General features: G+C 39.5%; 1 protein-coding gene across 6 annotated transcripts; it reads left to right on the top strand.

Annotated features, from left to right (window-relative positions):
* Positions 1–15: 15 nt before the first annotated feature.
* On the top strand, positions 16–10,347 carry Lacc1 (laccase domain multifunctional purine nucleosidase 1). Of its 6 annotated transcripts, none has more exons than XM_087912243.1 (7): positions 16–136; positions 1,140–1,815; positions 2,425–2,603; positions 3,380–3,545; positions 7,651–7,876; positions 8,929–9,089; positions 10,118–10,347. In XM_087912243.1, exons 2-6 carry the CDS (start codon positions 1,254–1,256, stop codon positions 9,086–9,088), a joined length of 1,293 nt encoding a protein of 430 aa, XP_087768369.1. In that variant the 5' UTR covers positions 16–136; positions 1,140–1,253; the 3' UTR covers position 9,089; positions 10,118–10,347. The 6 variants fall into 6 exon arrangements, with proteins under 6 accessions (XP_087768369.1, XP_087768371.1, XP_087768368.1 ...); XM_087912245.1 differs by having other exon boundaries at positions 116–136; positions 1,206–1,815; XM_087912242.1 differs by lacking the exon at positions 16–136 and adding an exon at positions 227–303.
* Positions 10,348–15,405: the final 5,058 nt, after the last annotated feature.

Raw genomic sequence — 15,405 nt, 5'->3', positions numbered from 1 at the left:
CCCCCAGGCTCTCGGCGGGCACAGGGCCGGCGACCGCTGACCCGGAACTGCTGGGCGGAGGCGCGGGAATCCCCCTGCCAGGGGCTCCAGCAGGCGACTCCCGGGCGCCGCCCCGCGGCCGTGGCGGGAACAGCCGGTGAGCACGGCCGCCGAGGCTGCCTGGAGGCCCGGACGGACGCGGTGGGGCGGGACGGAGGGCGGGCGGCTCGGGCAACTCCGGAGACTCCCAGGTCAGTTCGCCCAGGCTGAGGCTCACGCTCCAGCCCGCGGCCGCCGAGGGGGAGAGCGGGAAGGGACACCGCGGTGAGTGTGCCAGCCGGTTCCGGACGCAGGGCATACCGGCGCGGGAACGGGACAGACGCTGTGGTCGCCCTGCACAGCTGGCGGAAAGAATGAATGACAGCGGCTGTGCTCTGGGGCGCCGGGGTCAGGGTGAGCCTGGGGGTCTCGGGGGTGAGGGATCAGCAGTGGTAGGGATTGCCAGGAATTCAGGGGTAAAGGGTCCCCAGAGGGACGCTCCAATGGGACTTGGGAGGACTGGAAAGACAACGGGACAAAGAATCAGCAAGTGGGCAGGAATGGCCCCTGATCCAAAATTGCAGTGGCTTTCGCGATCATCCCAAGTGTGGAGTGCTGTGTAAATGTTGGGGAAAGCCTATTCTATCGCTCAGCTTCTATCTTAAAAAATGAGATTTGTGCTGGGGGCGCACACCTTTAATCCCAGCACTTTGGGAGGCAGAAGCAGGTGGATCTCTGTGAGTTCGAGGCCAGCCTGGTCTACAGAGAGAGTTCCAGGACAGACAGAGGTACACTGAGAAACACTGTCTTGAAAAACCACAAAACAAAACGAGGGGTGTGGGAGGGAGGGAGGGAGGGAGGGAGGGAGATAGAGAGAGAGAGAGAGAGAGAGAGAGAGAGAGAGAGAGAGAGAGAGAGAGAAATTTGCTGATGCTGCTCAACTTAACGTGCTATGAGGCCTTATTATTTCACATGAAATATGATCTAATCTGATAAACATGACAGGAATAATGGTATAGTAGCAGATAGATTGGCATCCTATAATTTAAAAGCAGGACTTGCTCTCTTTTCCGACCTGGGCTCTGGGTTTATTGGGTTACTTCCCTTCTGTCCCCCCACAGATTGATGTTGTGTCCTTAAGAAGACTGGCACAGTTGGTTGCTGCCTGTGACCATTTCTCTTTACAGCTTATTTGGCGCAGAAGTCTTCTTTGAAGGAAAGTGCATGGTTGAAGGATGGCAGAAGCCGTCGTGATTGATCTCTTCGGTTTAAAATTGAACTCACAGAAAATCTGCCATCAGACATTACTGAAGACATTGAATGGTATCCATCACCACCATGCCCCCAAGGCCAAGTTCTTTTGCATAATGTGTGGCAGTAACAGCACCAAAGAAAGGGATGGTGAAAACGATCTTTCTGACGTGGAAGCAGGAAATGGATTTCCACTTCTCACGAGAGATTTTGAGACTGTTAGCAATTCCAGTGTGGCGGCCTCTTTGTATACAATTAAACAAAAAGTTGATGAAAAAAATCTGAGCCACATTAAGGTGATTGTACCCGAGCACAGGAGAACGTTCTTGAAGGCTTTTATCAATCAGCTCTTCACCGAGGTCTATGAGTTTGAGTTTGAAGATTTACAGGGAGCTTGGGGAGAGAGCCTGTTGAAACCCTCCACTGAAATAAACGTACCCACAACTCATCAACTAGAGGAAATCCAAAGTGAAATAGAATCGTACTTGAGAAGCCTGCCGACCCTGAAAGGGGACTTAACTATTATCACGTCTCCTTTGATCCCAGGTATCCTAAACTCTCTTTGTCACTTGTGAAAACCCAGACTTTCTTCCAAAGTGTCTCACTTCCTTTTTTCCTTTTTCTGTTGACTCTTGTGAACTGCACATCTTTTGCAACATGGGGGTTTTACGACCTTGTGGGTCAGAGGCATCAAGAGATGACTTCATCAGAGCCACCTCAAACGGGCAAATTGATTAATGTCAATTCATATTTAAGGCCAATCTTCCAATCCTCCTTAAAAAAGAAAAAGCAAAACAAAGCAAGTTGGTTTTTTGTTGTTGTTGTTGTTGTCTTTTTTTTTTTTTTTACTGGAAGATCTTGTATGTAGAAATGCTAATACCTCAACTCCTCAATTCTTTGGGCATTTGGGCAGAGGGTGAAATTTCAAAAACAAAAATCAATCTTCCTTGGAAAAATAGTTTTTCTCGTGAGCAGTCACACAGGGTGACAGCTGTATACCACTGCATGGGGGTGCAAAGTGCTGCCAGAATTAGAAACCACATAAATAATTGCAGGCTGGAGTGATCTGGGAGGGTCTGGCAGAGACACTGTCTTTTGTGTGTCTCCTTGCCTCTGTAGGACACCTTCTTATTCTTTACCACTTATCGTCAACAGATACTTTCATCCATGGATTTACTACAAGAACAGGTGGCATATCCTACATCCCAACTCTTAGCTCACTCAATCTTTTCAGTAGCTGCAGACGGAGAGATCCCAAAGTAGTTGTTCAAGAAAATCTTCGCAGGTTGGCAAATGCTGCAGGATTTAATACAGAGAAATTTTATCGAATAAAGGTAAATTTTTGTGATATATTTTGGTTTTCCAAAATATTGGCATTCTCACTGTCAATAACTATATAGCCGTTAAACTGTGTAATTTTTGCTTCTGGTACTTCATCGAACAGGTGAAGATAATGCTGTAATTATTTTTCTCTGCTTTATAAGTTATAGCCTAAAGATCAAATATTCATATGTGTTTGTGCTCTTGTGCATGTGTGTATGTATGTATCTCATCTAGAATGCCTTAGTTCTAGATGTAATGTTGCTTTTGAGTGAGTATCCAATCACTGCTGCCCTATCGATACAGAAGGAAGTCTCCGAATAATCAGCAAAAGGTTTGGGTCTATCAATACAGAAGGAAGTCTCCGAATAATTAGGAAAAGGTTTGGGCCATTGCTTTTTACGTGAAGACCCAGCAGAACTAGGGTCTAAGTGAGGAAGAAATATCTGTTCAAGAATTCTAGATTTACTTGATTCTAAGAAAAGGGGGGGAAAATCACTGATTTGGTACTTTCACTTTCTGGAAAGAAAGTGAAACTTGCCTTTTGTGAGAAGTACTCAAAATAAAGATTTACTCATCTCTAGTGGGGGGGGGGGGATGTGCCTGACTTCCGAGTCAGCTTTCCTAAGAGCAACATCTGCAGAGATGTTATAGTTGGTATTTTATTACGTATAGAAGTGAATAATCATAGCATGATTACCTAATGTGGTACCCGCATCAGTACTTTTAGAAAAGCCCACATCTAAGAAGTTTTGTTTTCAAAACGTTTTTGCCCTGTGTTCTGTGCTAGACCGATCACGCCAATGAAGTGTGGGTCATGGGGAAGAAGGAGCCCGAATCCTATGACGGGATAGTCACAAACCAGAGAGGAGTCACAATCACAGCTCTTGGTGCTGATTGCATTCCTATAGTCTTTGCAGATCCTGTGAAAAAGGCATGTGGGGTTGCTCACTCTGGTAGGTGTGTTTAATAAATCCTTTAACAGTTTGTTCGTTTGCAGTGCAAGGTATTTTGTATTTTTTTTCCTGATGGGCATAGAAAGCTGTTAATTGTATTGCTTTGTGATCGGATGAGGCCTGTGTAGTCTTACTACGGAAACAGATATAAGGAGTCAACAAGCAAATTAGGTGAATCAGAGTAGAATTTCCGAAGTAGGTGGTACCTAGTGGTATTCAGGAATCCGTAGGTTTTAAGCCTGTCAGTATTTCTTAGCAAGGATATGCTATTAACATATGGGGCAAAATAATCCTGCAGTACAGACTGAATTATCTTTAGCCCTTGAACTTTTTTAATGTGCATAATCATCACAGTCTTTGTAATAACCAAAGGAAACCCTTGTGCTTTTCAAAACACTGTAGGGTGGAGCTGCCTCTGGCTGAGAATCCTTGGAGTCAGAGTACCCAGGGGATGGGAATGTTAGGCACGCTGGACGCAGTTCACAGTGTAAACAGCATGAGAAAGGCAATAAGCTTCAAAACAAAAGAAACAAGACGTGCTTGTCTATGCCCATGAATGGAAAGGCACATTTAGTTAGTTAGTTTCACTAACTCTATTAAACTGTGACTGTCAGCTAAGGAGAATTAAAACAGCATTTTCAAAGGCTACATTTTGTCAAACTTATAGAAGTTCTTTTCTGAAAAAAATTAAAAATATTTATTCTATGTTTATTATCCTATGTAAAATGAGACACAATCTTTTGAGTTTTATCTTACTTATAGATATATGACTCTTTTGCTTTTAAGACAATACAGAATCAAGGGTCACCATTTTCTTTTGACATAGCTAAAGTAACAGAATTGGATGAGAGGTCAAGTTCACTATATGACCTTGTCAAAAGTAGCTTAAAAAAACTTGAACCTACACTCAAAGGAAATAGTATTTCTTAGGTTTGAAACACTTATTCTGAAAATATCCAAGATTTAATCAAAATGAAGCTATAAATGTGAACTTAAAATCATTGCTAAATTAGCCATGAACTACAATACGGTTGAATACATTATATGCTCACAGGTATCAGCTAGTCTGAACTCCATCCGTGGGACTAATTTAATAAAAATATCTTAAACTCGCTATGTCTATATGAATATGTTTCTGGTGGTGAGAAGACAAAGGAAAGTTTCTGAGGAAGAAAGGGTATACTTGTATGTAGAAAAGTCTTGGCAGTAATCAAAATATCTGGACTAAGTTGTTTTCTTCTGAAAATTACTGCCTACATTTCCAAAGGTATTTCAGAATCATGTTAAGAATTCAATATGTTTTTCTTAAAGTCTTTTCTACCAAAAAGCTTCTCCCCTGTTTTTATCATTGAGACCTTAACAAACTCTTTCTTTCTTTCTTTCTTTCTTTCTTTCTTTCTTTCTTTCTTTCTTTCTTTCTTTCTAACACAAGGCTTCTCTGTATTTCTTTGGCTGTCCTGGAACTTACTCTGTAGACCAGGCTGGCCTCGAACTCACAGAGATCTGCCTGTCTGTGCCTCCCGAGTGCCGGGATTAAAAGCCTGGTATAGGCTCTCCTGGTCCTCTTTTTCCAATTACGTATTCAATGACTTGCCAATGGACACCGAACCTACTAATTAAATATTTATTACTTCTACCATCTCTTCCTTTTAACTGAAAAGAAGAAATGATCTCTTTACCCAAGTGTTTAGTTTTAGAAGGACAGGTGTATGGAGCAGTGAGAAAAGAGAGTAGGGAGACTCCTTATTATCCGCCTAAGTCAACTGAGTGAAGGAATGAAGGAAAAAATGTAATTCTCTTAGGTTTTATTTTAGGACACTAAATAGAAGCAGGAAGGAAGAAAGTGGCTTAGTCTTAGAACTCATCATGAAATCCAAAGAAAATAAAGAGCTAGTAGAAAAATCTGTGAAGAGACTGTCAGCTGCAAAGATTAACTGTAGTGTGAAAAGTGGAGAGATGGCAAGACTCCAAAGCATTACTAAGAGAGCCTAAAGACACAGGAGATAATTAGAAGTCCCATGTTCATAAAGTGGAGACAATATTATTAAGATGTAAACATTACCCAAAATCATCTACAGATTTGGTACCTTCCTAACAAATCCCTAATTGCATTTTTTTACAGGAAAAAAAATTCATCCTAAATTACATATGTAACCTCAAGGGGCTCTGAATAGTCACAACAATCCTGTAAAAGATCAAATTTGGACATTTCATAGTTTCTAATTCTAGAACTCATTCAAAGCTATAGTATCAAAAACAATGTAACACTAGTATTAAAAATAGTAGATAAACTAACAAAATAGAATAGAGAGCCTCCAAGTAACAGATAAGCCCTGAACTGCAGTTGAGAGCTTTTCACCAAAGATGCCAAACTGGTTATTCAACGAGGAAAGAATGATGTCTTCAACCCGTGGAACTGGGGAAGACAGACACCGAGAAGCAAAAGAATGATTTTGGCCCTTACCATAACAATAGTAAAAAATTAGGACAGAATGGATCAGTGACCTAAGATGCAAAAACTTATAAAACTCTTAGGAAAAAGAAAACCAGAAGTAAAAGTATTCATGCCTTTGGATTAGGCAATATAGTTTTTAGATAGCCAAGCAGGGAAGAAAAAAACTTAGAGACAGGGAAATTGAACCTCATTAAAATTATTAAAAATTAAAATTAAAATTTCTTATGCCTGAAAGGAATAATCAATGGAGTAGAAAGGAAGCCCACACAATGGCATGAATAATTTGCAAACCATTATATCTCGTAAGGGGTTAATTACTAAAACAACATCTGCAATCCTAGAGTCAAAACAGCTGGGCTGAAGAATGGGTAAAGGGACTGGGGATGTAATTGCATTGGCAGAGTGCTTACATGGCATAGATGACACTGTCTGTTCAATAGCATCATACAAACCAGGTATGGTGGCACACACCTAAAATCCCAGCACTCAGGAGGTAGAGGTAGGAGAATCAGATACTAAGGAATGGAATTTTTCCCTAAAAATGTTTGCTAATATTAAAGAAGCATAAGAAAAAACTAATCAACATCATTCATAATTAAAGAAATGTAAATGTAAATCAAAACCGTCATCTCAACATGCGTCCATCAGAGTGACTACTACTTAAGACATAAAACAAGTCTCAAGGAATGATGAGTATGAAAGATGTAAAAATTTCCTAACAGAAATGGTCTTCTGGATATGGTGGCACTTGATACCAGCACATAGGAGGCAGAGGCAGGCAGATCTCTGAGTCTAAGGCCAGCCTGGTCTACGTAATAGATTATAGCTACATAGTGGAACCCTACCTCAAGTTAAAAAAAATATATATGGTATGGTGATTCCTTCAAAAGTTTAAAATAGAATTGCCATTGCCACATGACCTAGAATCCTGACTCCGGATCTAGGTCCAGAAGAACTCACATCTACGGGTAGAGCATCCTGATCCGTAAGATCCATGAGGTAGAGACAACCCAAGTGTTCAGTGGCAAGTGAATAAGTAGGAAAACACGATGTGGTCTGGTATAATGACACAATACTCTGTCTTTAAACAGCTATACATTCTGATACGTGCTGCATGGTGAACATGGATGGACCTTCTAGACATTGATTCAATCAGCCAGACACAGATGAACCCAATATGATACTCCTCATGTAAAGTACACAGAGTAATTAAAATTCATAAACAAAAATTTATAGGAATAGAGAAATGAGAAGTTATTATTTGAGAATATAGTTTGGAATGTGCAAGATGAGGGAATTATGGGAATTGAACACTGCCAATGTTAATAGTGAGTTGGACACATTAAGTGGCTTACCTGTTATGTGTTCTGTGTTTCATTCCCCTGGTAGTAGAAAAGAGAGGGAAGAAAGACTGATAGGACATTGTTCCTATGGAGACTAAACATCAATACCAGTTTGCAAAGAGACTCCCTCTAATTGCCGGTTCTGTCATGTTCTTTGTACAGTGCACCTAGTGTTAATGACGGTACTGTATTGGAGCCGTTACTTTGGGGTTCATCTATGATACACACTTTGAATACACAAACCACAGCTGTTGTTGGGAGTCTACATTTTTAACTTCTCCTGTCATCTTTTCTTCCCATTTACCAGGCTGGAAAGGTACTTTGCTGGGCGTAGCTATGGCTACTGTGGATGCTATGACCGCAGAGTACGGCTGTAACCCGGAAGACATCGTTGTTGTTCTGGGGCCTTCAGTAGGCCCCTGCTGCTTCACTCTTCCCAGAGAACAGGCAGCCTCATTTCACGATCTTCATCCCTCATGTGTGCGACAGTTCGACTCACTGAATCCCTATGTTGACATCCGAAAAGCCACCAGGTGTGTGATTTCAATGCGGTGCCGGAAGCCCGGTTATTGCTTATTGTTTCTAAGATGAAAATTACTTTAGAGAACAGTAAATAACTCCCCACCACAATCCAGGTAGCAAATAGTTGAGACTCTAACATACACACATATGAAAAACCCATTTTAAATAAGGTGTCTATTCTCACACAGTTTGTATCACAGATAATTTCATGACTGTTAAAGTTTATCTATTTCGAGGTAAATTGCAAATTGACATCTACGGAAAACTGCTTAAACCTTGTATAAAATAGCTGATTTGTACTTTACTTCACAGCTATTGCTAAGGTCAGTTCTTCTAAGAAATAGAACCTATAAGAACGTTGATATTTTGAAAGTATTCTTATTGTCTAATTAATTAGAATACATTTCTTGTAAAATATTAGATAATACCAATATGTAACAACTTGTGTTTGTGGTCCTGTGCATTTTGAACGTATGACTGTGCTTCCTAATTTCTGTTGGAAATTGTCATTTCTACGAAAGAAAACTGATGTGTGATTTGAATTGTGTTTCTATTCCAGTCAGCAAAGTCATACCCAGACCCCGCCTCATTTAACACACGAGTAGAAAGGATTCAGTCAATCCTAATTGATTCTTAAATGTGACCTGTGAAATGAGTGTCACTAATTTTACTCCTATTTACATCAGAGCATTTATGAAGAAAGTTTTCTGTGAAGAGCCTAGTACGTGGGGAGGTGGGAGACGTGAAGATCAGATGATTAAAAGTAGACCCTATCTGAACCGAAGGAGTTTTGTACACCGTGCTCTTCCTTTCAAACAAGCCTCTGACCCCCAAAGCCAGCACACATCTGCAGGGCAGTGTGGATCACTGCACAGCTCTCATTTGAGCTTGCCTGATAAAATCTACCATTTCCTGCCTAGTCCTGCTGCAGAGTAAACAGCAGCTTCCATCATGCCGAGATCTTTCCTGGAATGGGTCCACCCACGTAAACATGCCCTTTCCACATTGCTCTCACTATCAGTAACATAAACTCTTCTATCGCTTGAAATATCTTTGTTCTAAGGATTCTTCTAGAACGGGGAGGAATTCTTCCACAGCATATTCATGACCAGAAGGGAGATCTTGACCTCTGCACATCCTGCCATCCTGAGAAGTTTTTCTCCCACGTCCGCGATGGGCTTAACTTCGGTACACAGATTGGCTTCATATCCGTTAGAGAATGAGGTACACACCCTCCTCTGCACTCTCTTTCCCTATCCCCTCCCCAATCCATCCCCTTCTCCTACTCCCTCCAGCCTTTCCCTGCCTTCATTGAAAAGGGAATTAAATTTAATAATATTCCTTGTTCCCTATAAAGATAATCAAGTTTTGATTTTTAATTGGCAAAATGGTATAGAAAAGTTTTGGAAACACATTCTATGATGAAGACTTTTTATTTCTTTTTCTAGTTAATTAAGAATAATTAGGTAGGCTTATGTCAAAGTTTTAAAGTAGTTTAATCTTTTTTAAAAAAAATTGTATAAGAAGTCTTTATCTCTGATGTGAACTTGATCAATGCATGTCTTATTATAACATCTTGATATCTTCCATTATTTTTGTTTTATGAAAAATAGATTAATATTGTAAAAATGTCCACACTTCCAAAATCAATCTACAGATTGAATATGATCCCTACAAAAATTCCAACACAAATCTTCACAGATGTTGAAAGGACAATTTTTAGCTTCATATGGAAATACACACACACACAAAAGGAAAAACCAGCATAGCTAAAATAATCCTGAATAATAAAACACTGTTGGAGGTATCATCATCCTGAATTTCAAGATGTGCTACAAAGCTACAGTAATAAAAACAGCATGATGTCGGCATAAAAATAGACAAATTGATCAATGGAATAGAATTGAAGACCCAAACATAAATGCACACACTCCCAACAGCCCCTTTTTTCATGTCTAATGTGTTCTATTACCCCCTTCCTTGCTCAACCCTCTTTTCTCTTATGTTCTCTTTCTAGGTTCAACACCTATATCCACCTTTATACCCACATATATACATATATGTGCATATACATGTGTGCATGCATAAACATTAATGGTTATGATTCATATTTGAGAGAGAATATGCAATGTTTGTTATTCTGAGTCTGGATTATTTTGTTCAATATAATAATTCCAGATCTGTAGGGGAACGTGAATAAAGTAGTCCCATACTAGCTCAGAATTGAGAATAATAAAGGGTTCTTTATTTAGGAGGACAGATTCACAGATCACAGTCCTTTGCACAAGCCGGGAACAGGAACCAAATCCAGTGGCCAAGAGAGAGCAAGAGAGAAAGTGTGATTTTGGTACCCAATGCAACGCCCAACCTGGTCCAGCATCTTGAAGGCCATTGACTGAAGGAATTTCCCTAGCACACATCCATCAACTTTCCTACAAATTTGATAATTTCATTATAGTTAAATAAAATATTGTATGTTCTATATTTTTGTTACCCATTCTTTTGTTGATGAACATCTAGGCTAATTTCAATGTCTTGCTGTTGTGGCTAGAATAGCAATGGATGTACATGTTTAAGTATCTCTATGGCAGGATATAGAGTCTTGGGGATATGTGTAGAAGTAGAATAGTTGGGTCATAAGTTTATTCTGTTTTATTTTTAAAATATATTCTTTTGAGAATTTAATTCATGTATACAGTGAAATATGGTTATAACCATCCTTCATTTCCTCTCCAACTCTTCTCAGATTTCCCCAACATGTCCCCCTCCCAGTTTCATGTCCTCAAATTTGGTGATATTTCATTTGTATTTTAATAAATGAAACTTGCCTGAAGTTCAGAGAGTAAAATAGCTGCTCTGATCAACCTTACAGACCAGGTACTGACGGCACACACTTTTAATCCCAATAGCCACACTAGTTTGCCATAAAAACCTGGCAGTAGTGGTGCACACCTTTAATCCCAGCCCTAGAGAGGAATGCAAGATGGGAGGAGACAGCTCTCAGGCTCAGTCACACTCTGGGATTCCAGGAGGCAGCATGGCCATTTTGGACTGAGGTAGAGGAAAGAGCCAGTGGCTGACTGTTTTGCTTTTCTAACCTTCAGGTTGAACTCCAATTTCTGTCTCTGGATTTTTATTAATTGTGCTACACTCACTGTTGATTTTCTGAAGCCTCTGTGCTGATTTATTTCATGGCTGTTCCAGTTCACACTCCTGACAGTGAAAAAGGATCCAGCTTTCCCTACATCCTCATCAGCATCTGTTGGCATTTTTCTTTTGGTATTTTATTTACTTATTTTTACGTGTATGGGTATTTTGTCTGCACGTATGTCTGTGCACCACATGTGTGTGCAGTGACCAGAGAGGCCAGAAGAAGATGTCAGCTCCCCTGAGACTGGAGTCACAGATGACTTTGTGCTGCCACGTGGGTGTTGGGAATCAAGCACAGACTGTCTGGAGGAGCAGCCAGTGTTCTAAGCCACTGAGTCATCTCTTTGTCATTGTCATTTTTCTCTTGTAGCAGCCATTCTGACTACTCTTAGGTAGACTCCTAAAGTACTTTTAATTTTGATGTCTCTGATGGCTAAAACTGTTGACTGCATTTTCAGTATAGGTCTGGACATTTGTGGTTCTTCCGAGAACCATCTGTTCTTTTCCTGAACTCATTTATCAACAGGCAGTTTTATTGTTCAGTTTCGAAGGGTTTTATGTTCTCGGTACTAAGCCCCAGTCTGAAGTCAATCTGGCAAACATTCTGCACGACTGTGTAAGCTGTTTGTGCTCCTGCTGATAACTCCCTTTGCTGTGTAAAATCTTTTTTCTTTATGCAATCTGTTGAATTATCTAGGCCTGAGAAATACCAGGCTAACTACAAGATAGATCAATTATATTGCTCTTTATTATAATGGGCAAACTCACAAAACAGGGATGAAAAGTCCAAGCTCAGCTATGAAGTGCAGGAACGAGAGAGAGAGAAAAAAAAAACCGCTGGGCCACCCAGTGTTTTTCTCCAGGTACCCAAAAGACCATGCCCCACACTTGGTCCCACCACTTTACGTTCATTGGCTAACAGAAATTCCCCATTACCTAACCCTTTTGTCTAAATAAGGGAGTTCCAAACCCAATACAAAACTATATACAATAGGAACAGATATTAAGTATAAAATTAGGACTACAACCAACATAAATAATATTAAGCAAGGAACACATGCTAAATGTTTAATAAACATTGTATTCTAAAGAGTCTAAGTCTTACATTAAAAATGGCTTGGCTAAATCATAAGGGGAAGATAACTAAGACTATCTACTCTTCAACCCCATTGAAGGCCTGACAAGGGAATATTACTTGAGTAGGCAGGTAGTTCAATCAAGCAGCTTCCAAAGTCAGCAGGATATAACAGAGATCATTGGCTACCTGAGCAATCACCCAAAGTCTCATGTGCAATGTTGAAGCAATCAACTTTGGCTAAGGCTTATAGTAACTGACAGACCATATTCAGAGGCAAGAAAATTTTCAGAACCGTCTTACTCTGTCTTGACAAGTTTTGGCAGTCTTTTTTCTTGTGTCCTGCTTGTCCAGTCCAGACATCATACACTTTGTCCGTGGTCAAGGCATGGGCAGTTCCTTGCCCAAAGGCAAATTGTGCCAAGAAGAAAACAAACTCCAAGTGGAGTGTCTTTGGTGTTCAATATTCTCCTAGGAATAGATTGGTACTGTCAGGAGCAATCCTGTCTCATGTCAACAGAGCCCTAAGTTATTTAAATGCCATGTTTTACAGATCCTTGAAATGGTTGAAGATTACCTATCTAGGAAGAATATGATCTCTATGTATCTAAAGAACCTAATTAATCTTTCTATAGGTATAACAAATATGAATAACTATAGACCTATAATCTTAATACCTGATATAACTTAAAGACTAATACTTCATATCAGAATATTAAATAATCTGTAAACAACTGTGCAGTAAATAAGGAAAATGACCTCAAAATGAAATAATGTAGAAATGTCTTGGTCAGAGGTAGGACTATATAATGAAATATGAAAATATATCCTAAAATTTGTATTAGTATTCAAAGTATCTTAAACAGAGATAGAAACATTAATGCATACAATCTGACAAAATAACTTTGCATAGGTGTATAAATATTGTAAATAGAAATAAGAAATATAATTTGAACTTGTATCAATATACAAAAAACTATACCAGTGTAATTTGTCCATAAATAATAGCTCATAAGTATTCACTCTATTACCCACTATTATTATTATTATGAATAAGTTTGTACTAAATTATCTATTATCCCATTCAACTTTCCTCTATTTTTAAATCTCTGGGCACATATAGTTTCCACCCCAATTCTCTACCTTATACAAGTAATAATCAACCCCCAAACGGTGTCCCCAACCCTGAGGACAAACTTTGTTGTGAGAGGGGACATCATTTTCTAGAATTACTTCCAGCTGTCATGGGTTGTTCTTTTTATGGGATCCTGTAAAAGTAAAGCAATGGTTAAGTTTCAAGATTACTGTCTAGTATAATTGCAAATGATATTTGAGTAGTCAATAGGGTTTTTCCAAAGTTCTTATTTGGAATTCTGGCCAGAATGTTGTAAGAAAGTGTACCATTTCAGCAGCTGGTACCAACCAACCAAACAAACAAAAACGGTCTTATATTAGCAGTATCAGCATCATGATGCCATGTGGGGCCCCTTCTTCTTCCTGGAAACTTTTGGGATTCTCTGTCAGCCAACAAACTTTAAGAGGTAGGACCAAGTTAGGGGTATAACTTTTTGGATACCTGGAGAAAAATGCCAGGTGGCCCAGGGTTTGCTGTGGTTCCTGCACTACATAGTTGAGCTTGGACTTTTCATTCCTGTTTTGAGTTTAACCATTATAATAATAATAAAAAAATAGAATTGGTCTATCTTGTAGTTAGCCTGGTATTTCTCGACCTGAAATAATTCAACAGTTGGCACCCAATGCGGGGCTCAGGTTCCCCGTGGCACCAGGCAGCTGCCACCAGACTCTGCATGGTGCATTTGGGAGGATCCCTGTGTGGTGGCCCTAAGTAGCTGCTAGCCTCAGTAGCTTCTAGGAGCTGCTCTGGGTCTCCAGACACCTATACCACTGGCAGCTGCATGGCTAGCTTGTGAGTCCAGTTTTCCCAATTCTGGTGGGGTGTGTGTTTCCCCAGGTGTCTCTGTCGGTGTTGCTGCTTTGCTGTCCATGCACTGCTGCTGATCAATCAGGGATCTCTGTGGAGCACACAGTCTGTGATTACACTGGATAACTGCTTTTAATCTGAGTATATTTTTTCAGTATCTAACCTGCTGAACCAATTCAAACTGTTCAAGCAGACCACGTGGCCACAATGGGCGACACCTACTGGCCAGTAACGGTTATTGCATCTACTCCAACTCCTTATAGGTAGGGTTTATAAGGTCAAATTGATAATTTAAAAGGGAAAGATGACAGATAATACAAGAGTTCAACAGCTTTTTCTTTTTACTTATACCATGAATGGTATTATACAAAACTTATGTGATTTGCCTCCTACACTCCTATATTTAATTCTAGGGATTAGCTTTATCCTTAATATTTTCTCCTTAAAAACATGGTTTGATAATAGGGCCAAAAATGAGGCACTTTTAGAAATGATACAGTCTTTACAGACTGATAATGGTTGTACTATTAGAGTCCTATTTAAAAACTTCTTGTATATGCAGATTCCTCGGGATGCTTGCTTCTAGCAGTATCAGAATTAAGAGGTTGGTGGTGTCCCAGCTCTTTCTGAATTGTGGAAAGGTTTGTAATGTTGTTGGTGCTAGACCTTCCTTTAAAGACTGGTAAAATTTAAAAGGGATCCACGTGGTCCCAGTCTTTCCTTTTGGGAAAACTTCTTTAGTATGCCAATTTCTTGCTCATTGTATGTCTATTTAGATAGTTTATTTCTTCTGGATTTATTTTTGCTATATTATTATAAACTTTCTTCTTAGGAAGCTCTTGGCCATATCCTAGAAGGTCTGATAGATGTGCTATCATTTGATCCTAGAAATGTTTTTAAGTTCCTCCATAATTTTTCCCCATGACTCACTATTTATTCTTTAAGTATTTGTATAGTTTCTGAATTTCTTTTAATGATTTTTAATTTTATTGCACTGTGATCTTATAAGACACACGGAATGATTTCTTTCTTTCTTCCTTTCTTTTCTTCTTTCTTTATTTTTTTTTTTGTGTTTGTTAAGGATTGCTTTATGGTAAGTTTTAGAGAATGTTCAATCCTTGTTTCGCTAAGTGTGTGTTGACTGTCTGTTGGATGGGCTCCACTTTATTCCAGTTGATCTGTGGTATAATTTAGCTTTGAAGGGTTTTTTTTTTTGGCTTGTTTTAGATCAGAAAACTCACCTGAATCTGTCTATCATCAACATGTCAGAATCTCTGCGACATGCTATGTCTTTCAGTGTTTGTCTTATGAAATTCATAGTCCTAATCTTCAGAGAATACTGTTTCCAGCTGTGATTATCTTCCTGAGGAGCT

Source organism: Myodes glareolus, chromosome 12 (genome assembly GCF_982192425.1).
Source record: "Myodes glareolus chromosome 12, mMyoGla1.1, whole genome shotgun sequence".
NCBI classification, from domain to species: domain Eukaryota; kingdom Metazoa; phylum Chordata; class Mammalia; order Rodentia; family Cricetidae; genus Myodes; species Myodes glareolus.
The sequence above is the reverse complement of the archived record's forward strand: the minus strand, read 5'-3'. Positions and strand labels throughout refer to the sequence as shown.

Excerpts from the sequence above, each read along its gene's own strand:
- Lacc1 (XM_087912243.1), top strand. The coding sequence starts at position 1,254 with ATGGCAGAAGCCGTCGTGATTGATCTCTTCGGTTTAAAATTGAACTCA. Across the intron at positions 1,816-2,424 it reads CACGTCTCCTTTGATCCCAG|ATACTTTCATCCATGGATTT; the intron begins GTATCCTAAACT and ends TATCGTCAACAG. Across the intron at positions 7,877-8,928 it reads GACATCCGAAAAGCCACCAG|GATTCTTCTAGAACGGGGAG; the intron begins GTGTGTGATTTC and ends CTTTGTTCTAAG.